The following is a 27,769-nucleotide window of genomic DNA, read 5'->3' on the forward strand; positions in this document are numbered from 1 at the left end:
GGCTTGAACTCACCAACCATGCGATCATGACCTGAGGTGAAATCAGATGCTTAACCGACTGAGCCACTTAGGTGTCCTGATTCCTCTCTTTCCTTTAATGATTGGTTAAACTCGTGGACTAGAAGAGAATTTTTGTCAACTACCAAAGGACTCTTATTTGGGCTTCTTTGTGTGTGTGTGTTTCTAAACATGATTTACTGTTTTTTTCCCATGTTTTTTCCCTTTCCACGGGGTGTCGAGACTCCTTCAGTGGTATAACTTCAAGTTGAAAGATGATCCTTTCCGCTTGGGAAGATCCATACATGCAGTCTCCCTTAGGCCTTTCGTAACTTCTGTATATATAAGTCCCCAACTGACCTATGTTGACCCCTAGGCAGGGACATCTCTATGCCCCTATTCATCAGGAAGAAGTTAGAAGACAAGACTTTCACCCTCAGCAACCATGAAGATTTAAGGGTCAGAATTGTTCAGGGGGGAATAATTTGGGAAACAAAGGCAAAAAAAAAATTAATTTCCTTACAACCTACATATAACCCATTGACAAGTCCTTGAGACTGGCAAAGTGACCCTCCTCTAGGAACTCAGCTGCCGGATGTTAATACTTTGCTAAGGAAAAAAAGGCATTCTTGGCTTAACATTATCCCAACCTCCCGGATCCTGTGAGCTACTTTAACATATAAAAATTCCTTCGGAAACTTCTTTTATCTCTACTCCCCAAGATATATGTTAGCCATCATCCTCCAAGCATATGGCCCCCTGATACACATCTGAAGGGTCTCATGACCACGGTTTTACTAGACAATAATAAATGACCTTTTCCTAACAATAGTTAGCCCCCTCAAGATCCTGGAAACCTTGCTTCCAAAATTCCTGAGAGGACCGTGGTCTTCGAATTTACTCTTTCAGATTTTGATTTTCAACAAGTGGAACCAATGAAAGTGCCATTATGTACTTTTCTGCTTGCAGGGACTCTTCCAAGAGAAGATTTCAGGGAAGTGGTTGTGTGAAAACACATGAGTTTGTAGAGATGTATTCAAAATGTAAAGCCAGTTTAGGCAGCTCTTTATTATGTCTTTCTTGTTAATGTTTCTCTTGATTTCAGTTCCTTATCAGTGAGTTTATGGCTCCCTTGCCAGTGGTTTTGTTTTGTATTATCTCCATCCCCCCCTTCCACTAGAACCCTGAGGTTCTAATTCTTTTTTTTTTTTTTACGTTTAAGCCCCCCCCCCCCCCCCCTTCTTAGATCTTAGCTGGTTACTATCCTTGAAATTTTGGGTGTTTTTGTGTGTGTGTGCAAGATTCCCTATGCTTATCACAGGTATTTTTACCTCTCTCCCCAAATACTAATCCTTACACTTTTTTCCCCTTTAATTTCCCAAATTAGCAGTACAATGTACAGAGGCCGCTTTTAGACATCAGCCTTGAGCAATGGAAACTCATCAAGGCAAGAGGGGCCACAGCAACCCCCTGGATGAATATAGACAGGCCCATCAGACGACCCACCTCAAAATATCCATAGGCCACAAGTGACCAATGGGCTATGTACAACCAGGCAGGTTACCAAAAAAAGGGAGAATTCCTTACACCCCCATCCATACCTCCTCATCTTCCCCTTTTTAAAACAGCCCCCCAGGGGCACCTGAGTGGCTCAGTCGGTTAAGCTGTCCCACTCTTGATTTCGGCTCAAGTCATGATCTCACAGTCGGAAGACTGAGCCCCATGATGGCCCGCTTCCTAGGCATGGAGCCTGCTTAAAATTTGCTCCTGATGCTCTCTCACTCTTGTGCCCCCCCACCCCCATGTTCCTCTCCACCCCTCCCCCCTAGCTGGCAGTCCTCTTTCTCAAAAACAAAGCAAAACAAAACAGCTCCCACCCAGTGCCTCCAGGCTGTCCTGCCTACTGCTCTGTACTCAATACCCACTGCCTGGGGCAGACAGTCTCTCCCCTGTGGTCCAGGCTGCTGCTCCCTGGAGGTGTATCCAATAAACTTCTACCTCCTTTGTTCTTTCACCACACCAGTTTCCATCACATGGGGGTCCCACATCTGGCGGCCCCCATCCCATCAAGAGAGATACCACATTTAGACAGCTGTAGTTTTTTTTATCTTAATAATAAAAAGTATCTTCTACTCTCAAAAATGCTTCTAGTGAGATTTAACACTGATTTCTGAGAAGTCGCAATCTTAATCTCTTTCTGTGTTTACGCTACTTCCTATTTCCTCTCAGTGGCAGCAAATCTTTCTCTTCCTGTTGTCGAAAATAAATCTTCCTCTTACTGTTGTCTCTCTTCCAATTGCTTGTCTAGTTCTCTTTTTCTGACCCCAACCTGACTGACAGCTGGAAGGGGAAAATGAGAAATTTTCTTTGAGGAGGAAGAGGCCTGTCTCACCCTCTCTCCTCAGGATGGCAGGAGAAGCAAGTCAAGAAATGAAATGTTCTCCAGTTACATGAAATACGACCCAAACCCTCATTTTCATGTCACGTCCTAGAAACAGGATTGTACCATTTGCACAGTGAAACTCTGGAGTTAAGTACTACTTAATGCTAAGAGGATCTATTACAAAATCCACTTCCCATTTCTTGTTTGAGCGTGAACAAGAACAAATTCAGCGCAGTACCTGATAATCTGCCGGCATAACGGGCCCGCCAGAGTTGGCGCCCGAGGGCGCGAGGCGGGGCTTCTTGTTCGGAGGCACCTGATTGAGGCCCGAGTCCTGACTGTGCTGCAGCCCGGCTCCCGCACCCCCGGCGCCCGCCCCGGCCCCGCCCGCGGTCCCGTTGGTCTGGGTGCTGTTCTGCTGCGGCGGGGGCGCCTGCGGGGGCGCTGCTGCCTGCTGCGGGGGAGCTGCAGGCTGCTGATGTTGGTTCTGCTGCTGCTGCTGGTTCTTGTAAGAAAAAGAAAAAGAAAAAAGGCAAACTTGGTATGGTACTAAACCAACAGGCCACTGCTGTCATTTACTTGATGGGCACCCGCGACGGCCCGCCAACCTGGGGAGCGACCTACGGGGGACACCAAAGTGACTGCCAAGACCAGAGAAGGAAGCAGACCGTGGAGGGGGGGGGGGGGGGGGGGGGGGGGGGGAGGCGGGAATACAGCATCCCCAAAGGTCAGAGCACTGAGTCCTGAACGGGATTCATTCTGTAAAGTTCATTTACATTGCACAGTGGTCCTCCACATCAGCCACAGACATCCCACTGCAGAGCACACAGGGCACACAGGAGAGAGTTCTGCATTCATTAAAACAGCTGTGGGTGCCTGGGTGGCTTCGTGTTAGGCCTCCCACTCTTGGTTTTGGCTCAGATCATGATCTCAGGGTTGGTGAGATCAAACCCTGCCTCCCGCTCTGCGAAGTGAGCGTTAAGTAGGCCGAGCCAGTTTGGGATTTCTCTGTCTCCCTCTCTCTGCCCCTCCCCTGCTTACTTGGGCGCTCTCCCCCAAAATAAATGAATAAACCTTAACAAATAAATAAATAAAACTGCTGTTAATAGTCTTCTCGATCATGATTTTGGAAGAGTGGAGGGATATGAGCAAAGAACAGAATGGTGCTTTGAAGGAAGCCTGAATCAAGCCATGGTGATGACACTGAACAAACAAAACACAACCATTAAGGATCGGGGAATAAAATAGGCTATAAAACAAATCAGAAGTTCATTCATCTGTAAACTCATGATATTTCAAATTGCAAACTACATCTACAATAAAGTAAGCACATAATTAAAATAGAAGGCAGCCAAATACATAGGAATCATTAAATTGTACTTCCCTAAATTGTCTTTTTGCCTCCCTTACTCCCTGGAAATAGAAGTGTAACGCGTAGCTTATACCTTGTCGCCTTTCTCTTCAGGTTCATCTTCATTAAGGAATTCTCGTTTGGGGTATGGAATCTGGCAGCCAGCAAACACACTAAAAAATCATTTTTTTTAAAAAAGAATACATATCAGGACCTAAAATCCACAGTATCATTGACCTTGTTAATTTAAAATTCCACTTTTTTTTCCTTAACATATTGCCTACTCTTCATCAATAGCTACTGTTTGCTGAATGTCTCCCAAGACAATTTAAGCAAATAAAAAAAGAATTTTGGGGGGTATCTGGGTGGCGCAGTCGGTTGAACGTCAGACTCTTGATTTCAGCTCGGGTCCTGATCCCAGTGTCACGGGATAGAGCCCTGAGTCTGGCTCCACACTGACCATGGAGCCTGCTTAACATTCTTCCTCTCTCTCTCTCTCTCTCTGCCTCTGCCCCTCTCCCCGACTTGTGCGCTCTCTCTCTAAAACTTAAAAACAAAACAAAACAGGGGCGCCTGGGTGGCGCAGTCGGTTAAGCGTCCGACTTCAGCCAGGTCACGATCTCGCGGCCCGTGAGTTCGAGCCCCGCGTCGGGCTCTGGGCCGATGGCTCAGAACCTGGAGCCTGTTTCCGATTCTGTGTCTCCCTCTCTCTCTGCCCCTCCCCCGTTCATGCTCTGTCTCTCTCCGTCCCAAAAATAAATAAACGTTGAAAAAAAAAAATTAAAAAAACAAAACAAAACAAGAATTTGTTGTCTAAGTCTTATACTAATTACCGCTTTCAATAATAAATCTTAACTGCCATTAGTTGACATATATGATGTAGAGGTTTCTCCACACAAACTTAATTAGTACTAAAAAATAACTGAATTTGTAATTGCCTCAACAATGAAAATACTTTTTTTTTCTTCAAGAAAAGCCACATCTCTAATAAATACAAGCATATGGGTATAACAAGGATGGGAAATGCAGGGGTTTTGGTAGCACAGTGGATGCACAGACTTTTCAAATTCGCAGTTCCCTACTGATTTGGGTTAAACTCCTCTGCCTGACTATAAACATCCCACCTGTTCTCAGTTGTAGTTTTCCCCGTAACACTGAATGATGGTCATTCCTAAAACACCTGTTTTCATTCACGCCTCTCTAGAGCACTGCCTGTTTCAGAATATAGTCCCTTTCTCTCCAGAAGTTCTTCTCCAAGGTAGGATTAATGGAAAACTTCAGTAACCCTATAGGAACAAGTGCTTCTCTTACTTTAGTCACCATCTGACATCCTCAACCCGGAGCAAAGGACACGGAAAATGTAGCATACATACTCTAACGTTGGCAAGGGGTCCTCCTGAAAATAGGGATCCTGTAGAGCTTGCTCCGAGGTAATTCTCTTGGTTGGATCCATAGTAAGGAGTTTCTGAAGCTAAAGTAACACATAAGAAATCGATAGCACATGGAAAGGTTGTTTATAAATCAATGTTTTGACTTTTTGTATTAATGTCTAGCAGGATTAATATCAAATGCCATTTCGTATAGCTCACCACAGATTAGTATGGAGCAATTGGCACACTACATACATTTATGTAAAATTGGTAGAAATCATTAGCATTAAAGCCCTTTTGGTATGTCATTTTTTTTTTTCTGCTGATAAATCAGAAAAATTGGAAAAAATTAAGTCTGGAAGTCAAGAGTGACATCTCAAAAGAAAAATATTTGATTTTGCCTTAGCATCCACCAATTTCTTTTCTTTCTAAAAAGGAGGAGGGGGGCCTGGGTGGCTCAGTCGGTTAAGCATCTGACTCTTGATCTCAGCTCAGGACTTGAACTCATGACCTCATGAACACCATGCTGGGTGTGGAGCCTACTTTAAAAAAGGTGGGAGGTGCCTTGGGGGGCTCAGTTTGTTGAGTGACCAATTCTTGATTTCGGCTCAAGTCATGATCTTGAAGTTCATGGGTTCAAGCCCCACACAGGGCTCTGCACTGACTGCTCAGACCCTGCTTGGGGTTGTCTCTCTCCCTCTCTCTCTGCACCCCCCCCCCACCAATAAATAAATAAACTTAAAAAGAAAAATCACCAGTTTGGGGCACCTAGGTGGCTCAGTCAGTTAAGTAAGCTTCCAGAGTCTTGATTTCAACTCAGGTCCTGATCTCACGGTTGTGGGATCAAGCTCTGTATGGGGCTCCCTGCTGCGTGTGGAGCCTGCTTAAGATTCTTAAGATTCTCTGCCCCTTCTGGGCTCACGCATACGCATGTGTGTGTGCATGCATGAATATACTCTCAGAAAGAAAGAAAGAAAGAAAGAAAGAAAGAAAGAAAGAAAGAAAGAAAGAAAGAAAGAAAGAAAGAAAAGAAAAAAAGAAAGAAAGAAAGAAAAAGAAAAGAAAAGAAAGAAGGAAGGAAGAAAAGAAAGAAGGAAGGAAGGAAGGAAGGAAGGAAGGAAGGAAGGAAGGAAGAAAGAAAGAGAAAGAAAGAAAGAGGAGGATAGCTAGGACAATTCCATGAATGAGATAAGATGGGTCTGTGCTATGGACCCAACTTCCCCATCTGGCAGAGAGGCACCTACCAAGAGGAACACTTTGCTGTCAGGCTTGACCTTGTGTTTCTCCATGTACTTTATGAGGCTACTGTTGGCATACCTGCAAGAACATAATAATCACACATCACGGGAAACACTCACACTTTTTTTTCAAATAATGTTTATTACTGAAGTACAGTTTACACAATAAAACTCCCAGATTGGTTTTCCTATAAGGTACATGTTTAGGCCATTGTCTTTTCTAATGATTAGTGAAAGAATACGTAACCAAATATTGGTAAATGTGTGCAGTGGGAATTGTTAAACACTGTATTGTTACAATCTCTTTGGAAAATAATTACACATTAACCACTAGAGCTGAAAATGTGAACAACCTATAACCTAGCAATTCCCTTCCTAGGTACATACTCTAAGAGATTCCTTTGTGCATGTGTATCACAGGATGTGTGAACAAGAATGTTCTTAGTATTCCTGTAATAGAAAAAACTGTAAACAACACAAACGTCTACCAATTAAAGAATGGGTACATTGTTACATATTCACAGAATGGAATATTGAACAATAGTTAAAATGAATACAGAGGTTGAGTGGGAAATAAAAGAAAGAAAACTACAAAAGAAAATACAAACTGTAATATAATTTATATGAAGATAAAAGATATATTAAACTGAGCAATAATTTATTTGGAATACATAACACCTGTAGCAAAACTATAATGAAAAATGTGGAATGACAAATACAAATTCAGAATATATGTTCTTTCCTATATACGAAATATTTCACATTTAAAAAGGTCAAAAAATAAGTAACATATATGTTCATGGTAGAAAATTTAGAGAATATAGAAAAGTATAAAGAAAAAAACTGAAATCACCCGTAATCAAGCCACTCAATGATTAAAACAAACAAAAAAACACTGCCGAGATTTTGCTAATTTTCCTTTGACATTCTTGCTATGCTTTTATATATATGACACAGACACAGAGGGATTTCTGTTTTGTTTTGTTTTTACAAAATTGGGATCACACTATACAAATTGTTCTCTTTTCACTTAATATTGTTTCATAAACATTTTTCCTTGTTCAGTGCTCTCTAAACTACTCATTTGTAGTGGTTATATATGTATATTCCTAGTGTTACTGACGTTGTTTGTTTCACAACAGTTAAATACAGGTCTTTGTAGGTTAATCTGGTCCACATGGTAGGGAAACAATACTGCACATAGTTGGGAAACAGAGATCCCTTCCAGACCCTGACTCAGTCATTTACCAGTTGTGTGACCTTGGGCAGTTAGTTAACCCTTATGAAAGCCTTAGCTTCGTCATCTGAAAACTAAAGATTACAATTATACCTCTCTTATAGAGTGTTGTGGGGACCATATGAGAAAATGTAGGTAAGGACTTAGCACCACACCTGACACATAATAAACACTTGGTTAGCTACCTGTAGCTGCTCTGATTGCTTCCACAGGATAAATTCTTGGGTTTATTAGGTCAAAGAGTATGTGCATTGCAAAGCCAGTTTTATGTGCTCTAAAACCTTGCGACATGAACCTGGCCCTCAGATCAGCAGCATGGGCCCCGAGAGCCCACATTAGAAATATAGATTCTCAGGCCCTATCCCAAATTCTGAATCAGAATCTGCATTTTTAACAAGGTCTCCAGGTGATCTGTAGGTACATTAAAGTTTGAGAAACATTTTTATCACCAGTGGCATACAAGGAAGAAGGCCCATTTTATCATACCCTTGCCAGCCCTAGGTATGTTCATTTTTTTTTCAACGTTTATTTATTTTTGGGGGAACAGAGAGAGACAGAGCATGAACGGGGGAGGGGCAGAGAGAGAGGGAGACACAGAATCGGAAACAGGCTCCAGGCTCCGAGCCATCAGCCCAGAGCCTGACGCGGGGCTCGAACTCACGGACCGCGAGATCGTGACCTGGCTGAAGTCGGACGCTTAACCGACTGCGCCACCCAGGCGCCCCGGTATGTTCATTTTTAAAATCTTTGCCATGTGAACCTGGGTGGCTCAGTCAGTTAGTGTCTGACTTTGGCTCACGTCATGATCTCATCGTTCGTGGGTTCGAGCCCCGCGTCAGGCTCTGTGCTGACAGCTCAGAGCCTGGAGCCTGCTTCAGATTCTGTGTCTCCCTCTCTCTCTGCTCCCTCCCTACTTGAACTCTCTCTCTCTCTCAAAAATAAATAAAAATTAAAAGAATAAAAATAATAAAACAAAATCTTTGCCATGTATATATAAAATTTTTTCAGGGCTCCTGGCTGGCTCAGTCAGGAGAGCATGCAACTCTTGATCTCAGAGTTATAAGTTTGAGTCCCATATTGGGTATAGAGATTGCTTAAAAATAAAATCTTAAAAAAATTAAAAAAAATTTTTTTTTCCTCCAATACTAGGAACATTTTTATTAGCAAGGTAACCACTAAATTTATTAATGGGAAGAGAGTTTAAAGTTTATGCAGAAATGTAGTTTGTCTACATACATGTCTTTGGTCTTTGTGTCAAATCATTGATTTCTCTGGGTTAACTCCAGATTCTAAGTTATTTGTTTCTATCATAAGATCAGACCGTGCTTATTGTAACATTCAATTTAAAGTCAACTTGTAGATTTCCTTTTAATCCTATTTTCACGTTGCCTTCTACTTAGCTAATAAAAGCTGACACTTTAGAAAGATTACAGAAACTTCTATCACTATTCTTCCTGATTCACTTTAAGAGTAATTTTTTTGGTTCTTTTCATCTGATATAATGAAAACAAGTTATTTTTCCTTTATTTGAGATAATTTTTTCCGGAAAAAAAAATTTTTTTAAATGTTTATTTATTTTTGAGAGACAGAGCACGAGCAGGGGAGCAACAGAGGGAGAGAGAGACGCAGAATCCAAAGCAGGCTCCAGGCTCTGAGCTGGACTCAGACACAAAGCCTGATGCGGGGCTCAAACCCACGAACCATGAGATCATGACCTAAGCCGAAGTCAGTTGCTCAACCGACTGAACCATCCAGGTGCCCCGGAATTTTTAAATAATATTTTACTTCAGTGGTTTGTATGTACTACTACATTAGATTTAGCTAATTAAAAAAAATTTTTTTAATGTTTTATTTATTTTTGAGAGAGAGAGAGACAGAGACAGCGTATGAGTGGGGGAGGGGCAGAGAGACAATCCAGGAAGCAAGAGCCTGACATGGGGCTCGAACCCATGAACCACGAGATCATGACCTGAGGCAAAGTCAGACACTTAAACGACTGAGCCACCCAGGCGCCCCTAGATCTAGCTAATTTTTAATAAACTCCTTTCATCTTATGTATTAGTAGCTGCTTTCATGGGGGTACAATTGTTTGCTTAAGACATACGGGCTCTTATTGCTGACCTTTTCCTATGAGTTTTCTATCTGAGTTTCATTTATCTTTTAAAGCTCTCCTTTTATTTCTAGTTACTGTAAACACTAATTTTATGTGAAAATTTTCCTTTGGTCTTTAAACAATAAGTGTTCACTTCCGACATTAATATTCTCCATCTTTTATGTTATTAGCATGTCTTCAATTACTTGAACCACTTTCATATAATGTCCATTTGACAGTAACTAATGAGCACGTACTAAGTACCAGGCCCTGGGTATACATATAATGATGGATAAGACATAACCCATACTATCTAGAGGGAAGGCAGATAAGTATTCAAAAGCTAACTGTAGGGGCACCTGGGTGGCTCAGTCAGTTGAGTGTCCCACTCTTGATTTCGGCTCAGATCATAGAATCAAGCCCCACATTGGGTTCTGTGCTGAGTATGGAGTCTGCTTGGGATATTCTCTCTCTTTCTCTCTCTCTCAAAATTTTTTTTAAAAAAAGGTAACTGTAGGGCAAAGTCATCAGTGCTGAGAGAAACAGCCCAGGATGCAAGAAGAGGAGTACGTGACTCAGACCTAGAAGGTCAAGGGAGGCCTCAGCAGGCAAGTGATGCCCAAGGCAAGACCTAAAGGACAAGTAGAAAGGAAAAATAGGAGTTAATCTGAGGAAATGAGTGGGAGTAAAGTATATCCTAGACTGAAGAAACAGCATGTGTAAAAACCCAGAGGTCAAAAAAAAGCTCTGGGTTTTCAAGCTTCTTAAAGAAATTCATGCTGTCTAGGCTGTAGAAATACAAAGTGGACAGTTGTGTAGGAGATGAATTTGGTGATGTAGAAGCCAGAGCTCTGTAAGCCATACTAAGGAAGTGAGAGCAATAGTGAATTGAGAGCAGCGAGGAGACCAACATGATCAAATTTGCTTTGGGCAATGACTGTGGTATAGACAGTGAGTTGTAATAAAGACTGGAGGTAGAAATACCACTTGGGAGGCCACTGCAGGACCCTAAGCGAGAGAGAGAGAGGTCTAGACTGTGACAGTGCCAGAGTAGATGGAGAGAAATACAAAGAACTGACTAGATTTACTAGTTTTTTGGATCCTGCAGGGTAACATGGAAGAGAAGGCAATAAAAGAAGGTTCAGGGATGTCAGGTCTTGGGCTTGAACAACTGGGTGAATCATGGAGTCGTTTCCTAAGATTGGAAATACAGCGGGAGGAAGGTATGGGAGCATAGATGATGAGTTCAATTTTGGACATTTAACTTAACGTATTTATAGAAATTTCAGGTTGGGATTCCATGAGGCAATTAGACAAGTGGGTCTGAAATTTGGAAAAGAGATCTGAGTCGGATGCATAAACTGGGAATTATTAGCATCATCGATGGTAAATTGTGGCCAATAAGATCAGAGAGACTGCCCGGGACAATGTCCAGAGTGAAAAGACAGCCCAAGACAGAACCTTGAGCAATACCAGTGCCATCTTTAAGAGAGAGAGACAGGAAAAAGACCCCACCAAGGACTGTGTAAAAGAGGGGCCAAAAATGACAAGTGCCATTCCCTCCTTCTCTTTATCATGTCTGCTTTTGTTCCTACAAGCTATCCTGTCTTGAAATTTCCTGTTAAGTCGCCCAGAAGAAAACCTCTTACACCTCTTCCTCTAGGTGTGTGCATTTGTAACAAACTCCTCGCACTCTGTCACCTTTATTCTCTCACTCCTACTCAATATACACATTCCCACCAGTGTGTTTTACCCTGCTTCCAGGCCATGTGGCCTTCCTTCTGTTGTCCTTCCTGGTTGCCTCACCCGGCATTTCAGTCACTAGTCATTATTCAGATAAAGATCAAATCACAGTTGTAGCCTTGAACTGAGCTCTCATCATGCTAAAACAGGAGACACATTTAAACATGATACTGACCCTTAAGATTCTTAAAAGTTTATAAAATACTACAGCCTAAGCCTAACATGTATGTTAGCAACATCTGGAAAATCTTCTTTAAATCATAAGCATAATTAATATATTAAAATCTAAATTTCTGGTTTAAATACTAATCTATATCTGTTTTTTAAAGGATTAATTTAAATATTCCCAGTGAAGTTACTACTTATATTTAATATGAAATTACTTACGTTGTTCTTCTAAAGTCTTTCTGAAGTGTAGGGTATTCTGGCATCTTTCTAATATCTTCCCAATCTTTATCTTACAAAAAAATATCAAATATTGTTATAGAAAATAATGTTACTTCTATCAAAAATCTATTTTAGCTTAAAAATATACATAAAAATACTCAAAATATGCTTTTGAAAAGGAATTATTTTGAAATATGACTCAAATATTATTCTGAAAAGAAAAATAAATTACCTGCAGGAAACCCCATGACACTAAATATCCGATCTAGTTGATCATGATGAAAGGGATTGCTTGTTTTTATATCTTCCTGACGACAGTGAAAAATAGGTTCTGAAGTCAACAATTCAGCAAATATGCAACCTATTGCCCATATATCTATGAAAGAAGAAGAATAAGTGTTTGCACACATTTATTATATTTCTTGGGTTATAACTCCTAGGTATAATCATAACCTACATGTAAAAATACTTTTCAGTGATGAAATATACAAAGTATGATAACTATATTAAGAAAACATATATATGACATGAAATAGCTGTATCATCATATAACAGATTGAAAGCCAAATAAAAAACATTTACTTGTAAATTTCCTAATGAAGATACACTTGGGAAACTCAATTTAGCAAGCAAGGAATTTACATTTAGGCAAAGCCTTTCTAACCACTATTAACAATGTAGTCAGTGAAACACTCAATTGAAAATCTAATACAGGGTATAAAAGTCATGACCTGGCAGACTAAAACAACATCATCATCAGGTATATAGCGATTCATTCCTTTAAATCAATTACCTGCATAATGATAGAGCATAATTTCTGATTTAGGAGTCTAGACAACCAGGATAGACCATATAAAATGATTTGCAAAAAACTTAACTTTTGTTTGAAAGACTACCAACTTCAGTTTTTCCAACAAATTGTAAGGTCTAGAAGCTAATAAATACAAGTATATATGGGTACAGCATGACACCAGGAGAGAAGTTATTTGAACATAATCACTTGGATTAAGCTGTTCCATTGCTCCAATATTCCAGGAGAAAGTTAGGCATCTTTAAAAGTTTTACTAACCATTTCAAATCACCAGTTTTAGATTATTCTATTTGGATTTTACACATTGAAAAATTGTAATTTAGATTCTAAGACTATAATATTATATTTACAATGCTTTGCCAAATGTATAAGTGAATTTTTATAAGATATATATTCACACTTGCCCACTTAAATAAATGCTATGTTGTATTTTTTTTTTTTAAATAGTAATGCACAGACCACAGTATAGGATAGAAAAGCACAGTGTTTAGTAGCCTACTAAATGTGGGAATCACATTCTGTAGACAAGCTAATTAAGAAAAAAGTCTAATTATAGCCATTAGCTGGAATTAACATTGGTATGTTATTTCATAAAACAAATTGCTAAATGAAAAAAAAAAACATAGTGTAATGTCTCACTCCATTCAGGAACAGTTTCCTTTCACATAAGTTAGCCTTTTGGATAACGGAAACAAATCACTTCAACACCCATTTTTTATCACACCATTCATTACCTGCCATCTTAAGAGGTTATAAAATATCATTTACTCTTTCTTAATGACTCAGAAGGGTCATCATCATCATAAGCATCCATCATGAAAGAGTAGAGTAATAACTCTTCAGTGTCTACTATTAAATTCTTTTCTCTCTCCCACATCATGTTGTTGTCACTCTTGCCTCTGACAGAGCTGTCTCTGACAGTCCCATCTCTCTTCCTGCTGGCTGCCTCTACTATGCAGTCGGCTGGGACTAGTACTGCATGTTTCTGGTTATGCCAATTTCTGGTCTGCCTTCCATTTAAAGGACAGGAGCCAGGATCTAGATCTCCTGAGAACTGCTAAGAGAAGGAACCTCAGAGTAGCAGGCAATGTTAAATTTTAGGGTTTCTTGCCTCATATTAGCCTCTAATTTTAAATGGTCATCTGGTTCCTGTATCATCTATACCCATTTTTCAGCTCTCAGATCTCAAGACTGTTCCTCCCTCCTTCCTTCCCTCCCTTTACACACACACACACACACACACACACACACACACACACACACACGCTGTCATTCCCCAGCCCCCCTAAATGTCACTCCATAAAACTTCACTGATATCAAATCACCGAACTCTTTTTTTTTTATATGCTCTGAATAGAAATAATACTCATTTCTGACATGAACCAGCTATGGAGAAGAGTAAGAATAAGTGAATGGCTATGCATTTACTCTATGTATTTATGTCTGCTAGGAATGTATTTCAAGCCTGAAAATAACTTATTTGGGGAATATTCTTTCTCTGGGTCTTCTTTCTTAGTTTCTATCCAGAAGGGATAACTGCAACTTAACTAAAATTGAAAATCAGCGATTATATTTTTATCTTTATCTGTAAGTTGTAAACTCATTTAAACTTAATTTCAGTTGTCCTTACCCTCAGGAAATAGGAAATATCGTGGATTTCTAATTCATACTCAGTTAGCTTTACTTCCCCAAAAGAGATCTAGTTTTATTTCAATGGTAGAACAGCTAATCAGAAAATATTCATAGAATTGTGCTTCTCAACGTCTGGGCTGTCAAAGTGTGTGGACCATGTGCAACAGAACCATTTAACGGCACCTACTACATATGGGACTTACTGCCACAGATTGGCTCTATCAGAATCTCTGAGAGTGGGACAGGCTTTGGTGGGAAGTCACTTAGTTTAACAGAAGGTTTTGGCTGAATCTGCCTTTTCTTACTGGAAATCTCCCTTGTAGATCTGGACTGTGAGCTTGGTAAGAGCCCAGCGCATGTGGATTTCTACTGTTAGTACATCCCCTACTTGCTGCCTTGCGTTCTGGGTTATCTCATCATCAGTTCTGTGCTGAGGCACCAACCTGGTGCTGCTCAACTAACATGCCTCTTTCTCTGGCGTCTCTTCAGTCTCCTGCTATCCCCCGGTGCCTTCTGAGATTGTCTAAGAGACTTTACTGCTCTGGATTGAGAGATCTAAGAGAAAAAGCAAACGCAATTCTCAAAGTTTCAAAGACACAGCTCCTCAGTAAAAATCACTCACTGGAATGTAAGTAGAGTCAGGTTCTGATTTTAACCCCTCATTCTGAGAGCCCTCTATTCCTTCTGTCTGCTTGTGCAGTTCTGAATTTTTCACAGACAGCTGACCCTGTCCGTGGCTGAGAGCGTGGCCTTGGTAGCCTCTGAACGCAGCCTCAATGTGGGCTCAGCTGCTGGTGGAAGGGTCTAAGGTCGGTCTCAGACTCCTCTACTGTCAAACACTCCTGGGATTTTTCACTAATTGAACAAAATCTTTCGGCAATATTTACAAAGTATTACAAGATTCCAGCCCCTTGCTAGCGTCGCCATCCCTGGACAAAGTATATATATGCTCGGCGTCTCCGTTTTGCAGAAATCAGACCTGATGAATGAGGACATCACTATATTTTATTTTTTGTTTCTCCTTTTACCCATGTATAGGTTAGTTATCTATCGAATCTTTTCCAACATGGGAGCTTCCTTTGTAGTTCTTTGCATGTTACCAGGTTTTTCAGAAGTTTAACAGAGAAAGGTTTGTGCTCATCTGTTTTTAATAATTTCGTATTTTTGGTGCCTTTATTAAATAGAGCTCAACAAATGCAGCTAAATGTAGTCAAAACTGGTATCAGTCTAATACCAGTAAACAGAAAATTCCACACAAGGAAAATTTCAAGAAATACACGCAGGAGATTTCGGCACCTCATAGAACTAGCCCATCATAGTGACAGTACTACCCACCTCCTCTCTTTTCACCTCATTTCGAGAAATCTCTAGGTTTGAGTACAGCTCCCTCTTCCTGACTCCCTCAATTCGTAGCTGGGCCCTCTGAGGACACTGTAGTCATCAGGTAGCAAAACCCTTGTCTGTTCTGGAGCAGACTTTAAATCCTACAGAGAGTGTGTTTATAACAGGTTTTCTTACTCCATTTTTTCTCTTGGCAAAATGGCAAGAGGCTGAGCACAGCTAACCTACCCAGACTCTTATTTCCTCCTGTAATGGAGAAACTGCTACTCTGATCAGCGTCATGGCGGGAGAGAAAAATTAGTCACGTTACTTCTTGTTTAGGAAAGGACGGACGGACTGACTTTCCCCCAGTAGAAGGGCCTTTTCCCAAGACCACACTATTCTTGTTTTCTGTTTTTCTTTTTGTGGAGAAAACAATTCTAGAAATCTCTCCAGTTCTTCTGATCAATGGTAGGTAAGTGCAAAATAAAACTTGTATGTTATCATTTCTGTGGCAATTCAACAGGATCAGATAACTCTATTCTCTTAAAGAAAATGCTTTCTCCTTTTACAAGAACCATATTCTCCTACACGGTTAAAAATCCTAATCTACCAGAATATAAAATGCAGGAATACAGACGACAATAGGACTTTTACAAAGAGATATAAAGCGGTTTTTTACAAAGCAGCTTCATAATTATGATACCATTTGGTATTTATGATAATTTGATGCTAAGATAGTAAATCATTTTAGACTAACTTACCAATGGCCTTTGTATAATGTCTTGCACCAAGCAGAAGTTCTGGAGCCCGATACCAAAACGTCACAACTACTGGATCCAAATCTGCTAGCGGCTTTAGAGGAGAATTGAATAATCTGGCAAAACCCATGTCCGCTAAAAAATGAAATAAGTTAATATAAAACTCAGTCTGGCATGCTACTAGAACCATGCAAGGTTGATGACAACAGCCACTATTGAAGACAGTAACTTTATAAAGCAATCCTTTTATTCCTTTTCAACCAGGGGTCTGCCCCAGGCACCAGATCCCCCCTTCTGAGTAGATATTATTATCGTGCCTATTTTACTGATAAAGAAACCGAGGCCTAAAGATATTCTGACTTGCCCAAGGCCACAGAGCTAGTAAATACAGAGTCATAATTAGAATCCAGGTCTGACTTCAGATCCCTGGCTTTCAGAGACATAATATTCTTAAATGTTTTTTTAAACTGAAACAGTCTCAAAATTTCCATGGTTAATTATGACCTCTGGACGCCTCTGCATCTAAACACTGACTATATCTGAGTGTGGCGTGAGCTGGAATTGGCTCGTGGATGCATGAGAGCCAGTTTGTACACATTTCTCCCCAACACTGAGTTGAGTGATGTCATGCGACTTGAAATTGGCTATCATGGGAATATTTACATCATAGAAAACAACAAACGCTGCACACTGGGGCTTTTTTTCCACCCAGGGAGCCATTGTTGGATAATTACCAGCACATCATATACATGTTTCCAGGAAAATGTACACGATATGTACGAGGTAATTTGTTATAATTCAGGGTGTAACAAAGGTCTATGCCAAAGCTAACTGAGTTAAATATTAGAGGTATACACAAGTAGTAAAAAGAATATTTATTACTATAATAAGTTCCTGAGTGTCTGGCTGGCTCAGTCGGGAGAGCATGTGACTCTTGATCTTGGGGTTGTGAATTTGATCCCCAGGCTGGGTGTAGAGATTACTTAAAAATGAAATTAAAAAACAATCTACCATATAATAAGTCCTTGAGACTATCTAATTTTCTTAAGATTTAATAAATAACAAATACCTTTCATTTATCAAGTACTTCAGAATTACAGATGGTTTTCACATATATCATGTATCACTTCATCTAATCCTCATGCTAGTTTAATAAGTTGTTCCCCACCTCTTAGAGATGAAGAATCTAAAGTCCAAAGCAGTTAAGTGACTTTCCCAAGGTCACAGAGATAGCAGTAAAAATGCTAGTATTCAAACAAACCATGTTATAACTTAGCAGCTATATTCTTAATCATTGATCTGACATCCAATAGATTATACGTATGACAATCACATATCACAGAGGTCAAATCACAAGAATGAAAAACCTCTGTAATTTGAAATATGTAGTGTACACAGTATATTTTGCAGTATATTTTGACTGTATAAGGGGTCCCAATGAACTATGTAATAGCACATTAAGGTTTAATGTACTATTTAATCATTTAATCTAAAACTGCATGCTATAACATACATTAAAATTTTAATTTACAGCAATTTTGTTTCTTTAGAATTTGAATATTTTACAAAGCATTCTGAGAATGCTTTGGAGAACACAGGTCATAAAAAATAAGGCCATCCAAGGAAGCCTGTGCTCATGCCTACTGTTTCCTAACTAAATTTCCCCCATAGCAAAGACATTCAAAATCTTTCTACCAATATTACGCCTACTTCAAAGCACTGCTTTATGTATTTAATACATGCTGATTGTTGCTGATGGCAAAGTAATGTGATGAAATGTTTCACCCATTGAAAAATATGTTATTTTTAAGTAAAAGCTGAAGCCAGTATTTCTCCCTTTATTCCCTACCTTCTTAGTTTTATATAAGCCTCATCTATTCAGTGTCAGATGAAATCAAGTCCAAAGGACACCATAAACATTCTTAAAAATAATTCCTGTCTATTATTTGAACTTTAAAGGAGTTTCAAACCATTTCTCAAATAATTACCAATGTAGACAAAAGGTAACTAACCTAAAACCGTTCCATTCAACAGATTGCAGTGATAAAATTCTGGTGTGAGTGCTAATGAGACAGTATCAGATGATGAAGAAAAGCAGGAAAACCATGGGGTCTACCACCAAGGAACTGACATGAAGGTGAGGTGACAAAATACACAGAGTAGATAAAAACAGAAGTGCTGAAGACCAAAGGTGAGTTACCACTGGCTTCTACTAGACTCTAAGTCCTATGAGGGGAGGGCATGTATCTCCTTCATGGCTCTACGTGGAACACTGGTAAACATTTGTGGAAGTGGACCAAATTGAACATGGAACTTGAGCTGGATTCTCAAGGGTGAATCACTGAACAGTAAAAGGGGCAGGAAGCATTTCAGGTAAGACCTGAAGTCTTCAGGTTGCTGGGGAGGGGGAGGCTTAGGCACAGGGAAGGGCGCGATGCATTTCTCATTTGACTGTGCTTTTCTTTTCACTCAAAAAAGGACTGTGTGGGGCGCCTGGGTGGCTCAGTCGGTTGGGTGTCTGACTTCGGCTCAGGTCACGATCTCGCGGTCCCTGAGTTCGAGCCCCGCGTCGGGCTCTGGGCTGATGGCCCAGAGCCTGGAGCCTACTTCTGATTCTGCGTCTCCCTCTCTCTCTGCCCCTCCCCCGTCCATGCTCTGTCTCTGTCTCAAAAATAAATAAACGTTAAAAAAAAAATTTTAAAAAAGGGCTGTGTTAAAGTGTTAAGCACAGGCATCAGAGCATTACTAAGTTTTAAAAAGTAATGTGCTATTACCACAAAAATTAAAAGCAATTTAATCAACTAAATTGTTTTCTAGACTGCTGGTATTACTTCTTGCTTACTTTTAACCCTGACTGTATTCCTAATGGTGAACAGAATTACAATCCTAAAACTCTGAACAGTAGGGTAACCAACTGGCTTGGCTAGAATACAGAATTTTGGGTGAGGAGTACTAGAGATATCTGGGAGTAGTAAGAGAAAGACAGCAAGTGCAAGGGACCAGGATAGAGGGGATGACTGGTACAAACGAGGGGAGAGTACAAGATGACAACGATGAATTTGGTTTGAAACAATGGAGCAGAGGTTGCCAGCAGCACATCCAAATTAAGGTAAAGATTCTGGAAAGAAGAGAATGAGACTCAGATCTTAGAATGATTTTTACAGAATCCAAGATTTTTAGGCCACACTCATCAATTCCTTAAAGTAGCAATTGTAGAGGGAGGCCACGCCCTGGCCAGTGCAACGCAAGGTTAATAGGAGTAGAAGCCAGTAATAAATAAAATGCAGAAGTAAGAGCAAAAGTGGTAAGTAGAAAAACAGAATTATGTGATGTCACGTAGACCAAGGAAAAAGACAGTCTCAAGGCCAGACTGGTCAGAAGAACAAATGACTAAGGCAATAAAGGAAAACCGTGACTAAATACAGGCCACTAGATCTGATGAGACAGAGGTCATAGGTGACCTTTTTGGAGAGCAGTTTCGATAGAAGGACAGAATTAGAGGACAGATTAGGGTGAGTGGAACCAGTGGGTGAACATCGTATGTTCTAGCAGTAGAGGAACAAGGAGGGGAAATTGAATGAATAGTAAAGAAAACAAAACGGATATGAGAAGATTTATTTTAGAATTGGAAAAGGATTATGAAGGTTTAAAAGTGAAGAGGAGAAACTGGGGAAGCAGAGAGTGGAGACACGGCGGTGTGAGAGTTTAAGTACAATGGGAAGCTATTTAGAAGCTAGGGGGACCCCACATAGGTAGGACTCGGGAGGGGAGAGTCACTCTTTCTCTGAGACCGTTTCAAAGGCAGCGCTGTGCCGACAAAAAGTGGCCAGTGAGGGTACAGCAGACAGCTTTGATATGGCTGGGCAGCAACATTTGTAGGGAAAGAGACTTTGGACTTGAGAGGCTGAGTAAGCCACAACCTCTCTAAAGTCAGCTCTCCTTCTCTGGAACATCCACCTTACAGGGTGGTTGTATAAAGTGAGGGAACATATGAAAGCATTTATGACACTGGGTAGTAAACTAATTATTTCACTGTCTGTCACAGGGAGGGACTGCCCTTTACCACCCTTTCCCTTTCACCAATGTCTAGCAAAAAGCAGGTCCTCAAATGCCTATAAGGAAAAGAGTGCGAGCGTGAAACAGAAAAAAGTGAGGAGTGGTAGAGAGGGGTGGGGAGGGAAGCAAAATGGAAGGGGGGGAAGGAAAGCAGCTACTTGGTTCTTAGTGACCATCAACAACATTTTTTATGACTCTGAATCTCAGTAAACTTAGCGTAGAGGTTGAAAGGAAAGGAATTTGGTTTATAACCAACCAAATTTGGTTTATAACCAACCAAGGAGGACGCTTGGGTGTAGTAGGACAGAATGGATGTGCAATAGGTCAAGTTAGCACAATTCTGCATCACCCCTAGCATGACATATCCTAACAGCAAAGAAAGCAGGTTGATGAAACAATATTTATTTTAAAATCCTTCTGAAAACCATTGGAACATTTAATAAATGCAATTTCTATTACCAAAAAAAATTAGAATGAAGCATTTCTTCACCTCATTCTCTTCCCAAATACGTCATAGGTATAAATGATGCCAATTTCTTCTAGAACGATCTTCAGGGTTGCAAAGGGAATCTTAATAAATGGGAAGGACTCCTGTGGGTGCCTTAATCTAAGACCACCACATAAGAGGGTTTATAAACATGTATATTTCATTTGGAAAAAATATGTTGGTACCTGGCACGGGCATGCAGGGGGCGGGGGCAAGGTATGTGGGAAGATGTGCGTGTGTTAGGTCAGGTGGGAGAGATGCCTTCAGGGAAAGAACACTGGTGAAGCCGAGACAAAAGCAAGACTTAGAAGATGACATTTAGGGCAGCTGTGCAGGAGAGCAACCACGGCATAAACACGTGCTTGGGTACTGTATGAGAATGACATTTTTGTGGGCTTGCTTGCCTCAGCTTACTTGGGGAAGAAACCTGAGGCGTTTTATCAACTATCTACCTACACCTCCCGACATATTTTCTAAAAACATGACGAGGAAGTCATTTTAAAATGAACTGCTTAAATAAGAGTCTTAAAAAGGGGAAACCATCTTTGCAGTCACTTCAGTTTCTTCATAAATTATTTGAGAAATAATTACCTACCTATTTTGACTCTCCCCCTTTCAGGGCCTTCTCCCATTACTAGGATATTTGCTGGTTTCTAGGAATAAAAATAGAGCATTCAAATTACTATGTTTATTCTTTTGACATGCTCTAAAATGGAGAAAAGTTCTTAAAATATGAAAATATCACTTCTGTATTTTCATCAAAACCATAATACAATATTAAATACCCTCTATATAGTTAAAGCATTTGACATACTTGAAGTTAGCACTAACCTTCTATAAACATCTTTGCTTTGAAAACATTTATTTTCAAAATTATACAAATAATTACAAAGAAGTTGAAGCTATCATTTCTGTTTACCCCACAGCAGTCACAAGTGATGTATTTTTTTTTTTAAACCTACACATATTATAACTGTCCACTTGCTGCCCACAAGAAACAGTTTTTGTGGTTGAAAAATGTTTTGTAAAATTTCAAACCACAGTATAATTACCTTCATTTAAATGAATTCAATGAAATATTCCTTGCTAAATATTTCTTAACTACTATAGGAAAACATGATCAACATTCAACAGACTCCATTCATATCCATATGCATTTCAGCTGTAGTTCATGCAAAAGTGCAAAATTCCAAATATAATTTCAAGATGTAGGAAAATAAAAATCAAGGCTAATACAGAACTGTATAAAGAAAAGAATAGATTGCAAATGTATCCATTGCTTTTAAGTCATCCTCATTTGTAGATATTTGGAAACAGAGAACTATGGAAATAGGCTTTTGGGCAAGTCAGTCTCCTCTGTAAACTATCAAGAGAGAAAATTTCGGATTCATTTATTCAATCAATGAACATATTTTTGTGTCTTAGGGACAAAAAACATATTGACAATCAAGAGGAAAAACAAGCACATGATGAATTAAATCCCTAGCCTCCAGATGCTCTTTACATAAGTAGAGAGAAAAAAACAGAAGCTTTGTATAATATTAGAAGCTAATGCTATGTGTGAGTCATAGAAAGGACTGACGTCTTGGGTTAGAGGTTAAACCAGATTACTTTTAGATCCCTTCTAATTTGCTGGCTCTTTTTTAAGTTTCAATGGAAACAATTAGCACTAAAAAAAAAAAGTTCAAAGGAGGAAGTGATAACTAGAGTTTCCACTGTTGAGGGAAATGTTCATTGGAGGGGAGGCGAGGGTGGTGTCCATTGTCCAGATCCTGAAAAATGAACAGGCACTGGCATGTCAGGGTAGAAGGACAAGGGCAGTGGAAGAGGTGAAAAGGCTATGAACAAGGTAGGCTTAGGAGACAGTAACCCAGACAGAACTCTGGACAGAAACCAGAGGACCCATGTTGGGGGTAGCAAAATTAACCTAGACTCTGGATAGTCTTAAATGCCAGGTGAAGTAATCTGATCTTTAAATGGTAGGCTGTGAGATCCCAGGAGAGGGGGAGCTATCAGAACTAGGTATAAGATAATAAAGGCTTTGTCCAAGGCCTTCTAAGCTGAAATGGAGAGGGAGTTATGGAGCTGAGTAACATTTTAAAGGACAAATTAACAGGACTTTGTGACTAGTTGAAGTCAGAAGACTAAGACAAAGGGTGATACAAATTTCAGCAAGGTTTTGAGTTTCTGCAACTAAAAGAATGATGGTGCCTTTATTGTGGAACAGTTATGAGAGGTACTGGTTAGGGAAGGGGAACGATGTGAGATCCCTAAGTCATACTATTCAGAAGAGGATTTGAAAATTATTGTCACTGGAGTATGAGGACTGAAGACACAAGACAAAATTAATTTATCGCAGCAGAAAGAGAAAATAGCATCAGTCGAAACCCAGAGCTTCAAGATTCAAGTTTGATAATGATTTATCAAAGATCCATTATAGATAAAAACACCATACTGCAGACCTTCAGGAAATAAAGAGAAATAAAACATGAAGCTCAAGACTTCAAAGAGCTTCAAAAATCTAATAAGGAAAGAAAGACAAACTGCTTTTTAGAATACAAGGCAGGTTATGAAAAGTACCAAAACAGCAAAAGAAAATGTCAGGAATGAATGATTCTTCTCAGTGAATATCAGGATAGACTTTAGGAAAAAGACTTTGGATGAATGAAGGATGACTAAGATTCTGATGGGCCTAAATGAAAGAATGACTTTTCAGGCTCTGAGAACTCTGTAAGTAAGGGCACAGTCAAATAAAAATAGAGACGTGGCATACTGGGAGAACCTGCACTAGAGCATAGGATGCTGGAAAGGGGCACCTGAGTGGCTCAGTCAGTTAAGCGTCTGACTTCGGCTCAGGTCATGATCTCGCGGTCCGTGAGTTCGAGCCCCGTGTCGGGCTCTGTGCTGGCAGCTCAGAGCCTGGAGCCTGTTTCAGATTCTGTGTCTCCCTCTCTCTCTGACCCTCCCCCGTTCATGCTCTGTCTCTGTCTCAAAAATAAATAATTAAAAAAAAATAAGACTGGAAACTACATTGGGAACAAAATGCCACATTAAAGAAACTGGAATTGATTCTATAGGCTAAGCCAAGACAGGACAGTGAGATAATCAGATTTATATTTAGGAAAAAAACTGGTAGCAATGTGAAGGCTGAATTGGAAAGGGTGGATGGATCACAAAGCAGAGACAGAAACCAATAGTCTAGGGAAAAGTAAGGGCACCCTAAATTGTGACAATGGTCATGGGGGAACATATAAGAGCATTTTAAGGTAAAAGTTCAAGACTTGGGATTGCTTTTTTATACCACCCTCTCCACCCTCCATAGTCATGCATTCAACAAATATTGATTAAGCATATTCTATGTATCAGGCTAGATGCTAGAGATGCAGCAGTAAAAATCCATCCAGGAAAAATCCTTGCCCTCATGGAGCTTACATTCTAGTGGGAACAGAAGGGCAATAAATAAACAAATGTACACTATATCAGATATTGGAAAAGAAACCAAGGAGAATACAAGAGATTTCCACATCTGATATTATGGCCGACTAGGTGCTCTAGGGGACCCTGCCATTACAGAACCATATGCTGCATAAGAAACCTCCCTTAAAGGATTCCCTGATCTCACAAGAGGTCAGGGATTATCTACAACTCCAAGTGCCGGCCCAAATAATGTATCCTTGTGGCTAGAGACTAAAGGAAAGTCAGGATGGGCCTAAGAACAGATGCCAACAACACTTCAATGGGGATACTGAACCATGGGCCACCAGCAAAGTAAGAAAGCTGAGCCTGCGACCACAAAGTCAGCTAAGACTCTCAAATGGACTAAAATAAACCTAGATACTACCAGTAGAAGCAAAAGAAAACTCTCTCTGGAGGAAAAACTTCTTAATTTAGGCCTAAGGACTAAAACAAAACAGTTTCCTGCTAAAAGCAGATTATTTCCATTTTGAATTAGAAACAAAATCCAACCTCCCTATGAGATGTAAATATGTTTGAAGGCCTCTTGCCCAGTTTTACAACGTAGAACTATCTTTCTTAAGGACATGGGGACCATCTCTTTGAAATGTAGTCATCAAGGAAGACAGCACCTCTATTTCACAGTCTCTGTAGGAAGGAGGAGCCTAACTTCAAAGGGAATATTGCTTGCTCCAAGTTGCAAAACTACCTACTTTCTTAGGGATTTTAGAAGCTTATTTTTACTCTGGATAAAGCTATTAGCAAACAGATGGTTTATGACTTCCCCCTAATGTCTGCCCATCCTTCTCCAATAGATCATTCGAGTGTTTAAAAACTTTCCCACCCTTTATTTTAGCAAAGTTCAGACAGATTTCTGGCCTCTCTCCTCTATTGCAATAACCTTGACAAAAATCTTCCTTGTCTGCCTAACTTGGCCCAATGCAATTTTTGCTTTGATAACTTCCTCAGCACATTTGCTACACCTCACTTCGTTTCCCCTACTTTGGGTTTATAACTTGTTGTACAAATCCAACTTATGACTGAAGTTTTTCATTTATTGAATGACTATTTATTAAATATCTACTATCCATCTGACCTAAGTCCTGGCTTGGTTATTTTCCATTAAAATGTAGTGTTACATAAAGTTATAGTGGATGTAATCTATGACAGATAAAAAAAAAAAAAAAAAAAAAAAAAAAAAAAAAAAAAAAAAAAGAAACAAAATCCATTCCTACACTATTTACGAGAGATCCACCTAAGCACAAGGGCCATAAAACCTGAAATAAAAGACTATTAAAAGGTGTATCAGGCAAACTGCTAAGAGTTAGATCACCTATTAGTAATGTCAGATGGAATAGCTTTTAAGATAAAAGCATTATTAGGAATACAGATGGTCACTATATAATGATACAAGGTTCAATTCACCAGGAAGAGGCAACATTCCTAAACTTGCCGTGGACTTGAAATATATATAAAGCAAAAGTTGATATAACTTCAGGGAAGGAAGAAAACAATGATAATGTTAAGATATAGACCATCCAGAAGACACAGTTAGCAAGGCTCATCTAGTGGGCATATACACAACTTTTTATTCAATAATTAGAGAATACACATTTTTCTCAAAGACACATGGAATGTTTACAAATGCTGATCACATACTAGCAAGTCTCAAGAAATTTCAAGGAATTGTTATCAATGTTCTCTGACTACAATGTTCTCTGACTACAATGCAATGAAGTTAAAAGTCAATCACCAAAGTATAAATTTAAAACTCCATCTATTTGGAAATTTAAAAATACTTCTATTGTGGGTGGCTCAGTCGGTTAAGCATCCGACTTCAGCTTGGGTCATGATCTCAGGGTTCACAGGTTCGAGCTCCGCATCGTGCTCTGTGCTGACAGCTCAGAGCCTTGAGCCTGCTTCGGATTCTGTGTCTCCCTCTCTCTCTGCCCCTCCCCCGCTCATGCTCTGTCTCTCTCTCTCTCTCTCTGTCAAAAATAAATAAACTAAGGGGCGCCTGGGTGGCGCAGTCGGTTGGGCGTCCGACTTCAGCCAGGTCACGATCTCGTGGTCCGGGAGTTCGAGCCCCGCATTGGGCTCCGGGCTGATGGCTCAGAGCCTGGAGCCTGTTTCCGATTCTGTGTCTCCCTCTCTCTCTGCCCCTCCCCCGTTCATGCTCTGTCTCTCTCTGTCCCAAAAATAAATAAACGTTGGAAAAAATAAATAAATAAATAAATAAACAAACTAAAACAACAACAACAACAACAACTTCTATTGTGTGTCAACTATACTTCAATTAAAAAAAAGAAAGAAAGAAAGAAAAATAATCAAGGCAGTAGCATTTAGACTGGTGGCCACTGTATTCTTCACAGCCATTACCCCATAGGATAAACAGTGCAACTTAATTAAGAATATCCTTGATGAAAGAGTAAAAAATATTAATTAAATCTCAAACCTTGAGTATACGTATCTTTTTAATACTCTGATAAAATGAGATGTATACATAAAGCATTTCTGTTGCACTATGAAGCCAACAGTTGTCTAGAAGAAAAAGGAGTTGTGCAGTTGTATGCTGCCTAGTTGTTTCTCACTAAATATTTTTGTTTTATTAGATATAGTTATATTTTTAAAGATTTTATTTATTAATTATTTTATTTAAAATTTTTTAATGTTTATTTTAGAAAGAGAGAGTGCAGAGTGCATGTGGGGAGGGGGGAAAGATTGAGATTGAGAGAGAGAGAGAGAGAGAGAGAGAGAGAGAGAGAGAGAGAGAATCTGAAACAGGATCCAGGCTCTGTGCTGTCAGCATAGAGCCCAATGCAGGCCTCAAACTCATGAACTGGGAGATCATGACCTGAGCTGAAGTCAGATGCTTATTAACCCACTAAGCCACCCAGGTGCCCCTTAAGATTTTATTTTTAAGTAATCTCCACACCCAACATAGGGGTCAGGCTCACAACCCTGAAATCAAGAGTCATATGCTCTACTGAGGGAGCCAACCAGGTGCCCCAATTTATTTTTAGTAAAATATGTTATTTCGTTAATAGGAAAAAAATTTCCTCTAAATCACTCAGAAGTAAAAGGAGAATCTATGAAGAAATTAAAAATACTCAGAAATGAAATAATGTAAGTATTACCTATCAAAACCTGTGAAATGAAGCTAATGCAGTATTTACAAGGGAAATTTATAGAATCCTTAAATATTTATGTTAGGAAAAAAGGAAGGCTGAAAATAATGATGTACCCAAGCTAAGGGGAGTGGGGGGGGGGGGAGCTCAAGAAAATACACCAAAAGAAAGTAGAAGTAAAAAGATAAAGGTAAAGGCAGAAATCTATGAATGAGACAGGATTTATGAAGCCTCTAGGACAACTATTATGAGAGGATAGAAGGTGCAAATAAACATTACAAATTACAAGGAGGATCATAAATCTAGGGCCAATGGAAGTGAGA

At 39.7% G+C, this 27,769-nt stretch overlaps 1 protein-coding gene across 3 annotated transcripts in view; it reads right to left on the reverse strand.

Annotated features, from left to right (window-relative positions):
- Positions 1 to 27,769, reverse strand: part of CDK19 (cyclin dependent kinase 19) — a 199,993-nt gene that overhangs the window by 12,968 nt on the left and 159,256 nt on the right. For all 3 annotated transcript variants that reach the window (XM_043592112.1, XM_043592113.1, XM_043592114.1), the window contains 8 exons: positions 21,461 to 21,518; positions 16,326 to 16,457; positions 12,031 to 12,174; positions 11,799 to 11,868; positions 6,346 to 6,418; positions 5,105 to 5,202; positions 3,826 to 3,904; positions 2,619 to 2,885 (listed from right to left, as the gene is read on the reverse strand). In XM_043592112.1, the coding sequence (XP_043448047.1) occupies positions 2,619 to 2,885; positions 3,826 to 3,904; positions 5,105 to 5,202; positions 6,346 to 6,418; positions 11,799 to 11,868; positions 12,031 to 12,174; positions 16,326 to 16,457; positions 21,461 to 21,518 (921 nt within the window). The remainder of the gene's footprint in view (positions 1 to 2,618; positions 2,886 to 3,825; positions 3,905 to 5,104; positions 5,203 to 6,345; positions 6,419 to 11,798; positions 11,869 to 12,030; positions 12,175 to 16,325; positions 16,458 to 21,460; positions 21,519 to 27,769) is intronic.

This window comes from Prionailurus bengalensis, chromosome B2, assembly GCF_016509475.1.
Source record: "Prionailurus bengalensis isolate Pbe53 chromosome B2, Fcat_Pben_1.1_paternal_pri, whole genome shotgun sequence".
Classification (NCBI taxonomy): Eukaryota; Metazoa; Chordata; class Mammalia; order Carnivora; family Felidae; genus Prionailurus; species Prionailurus bengalensis.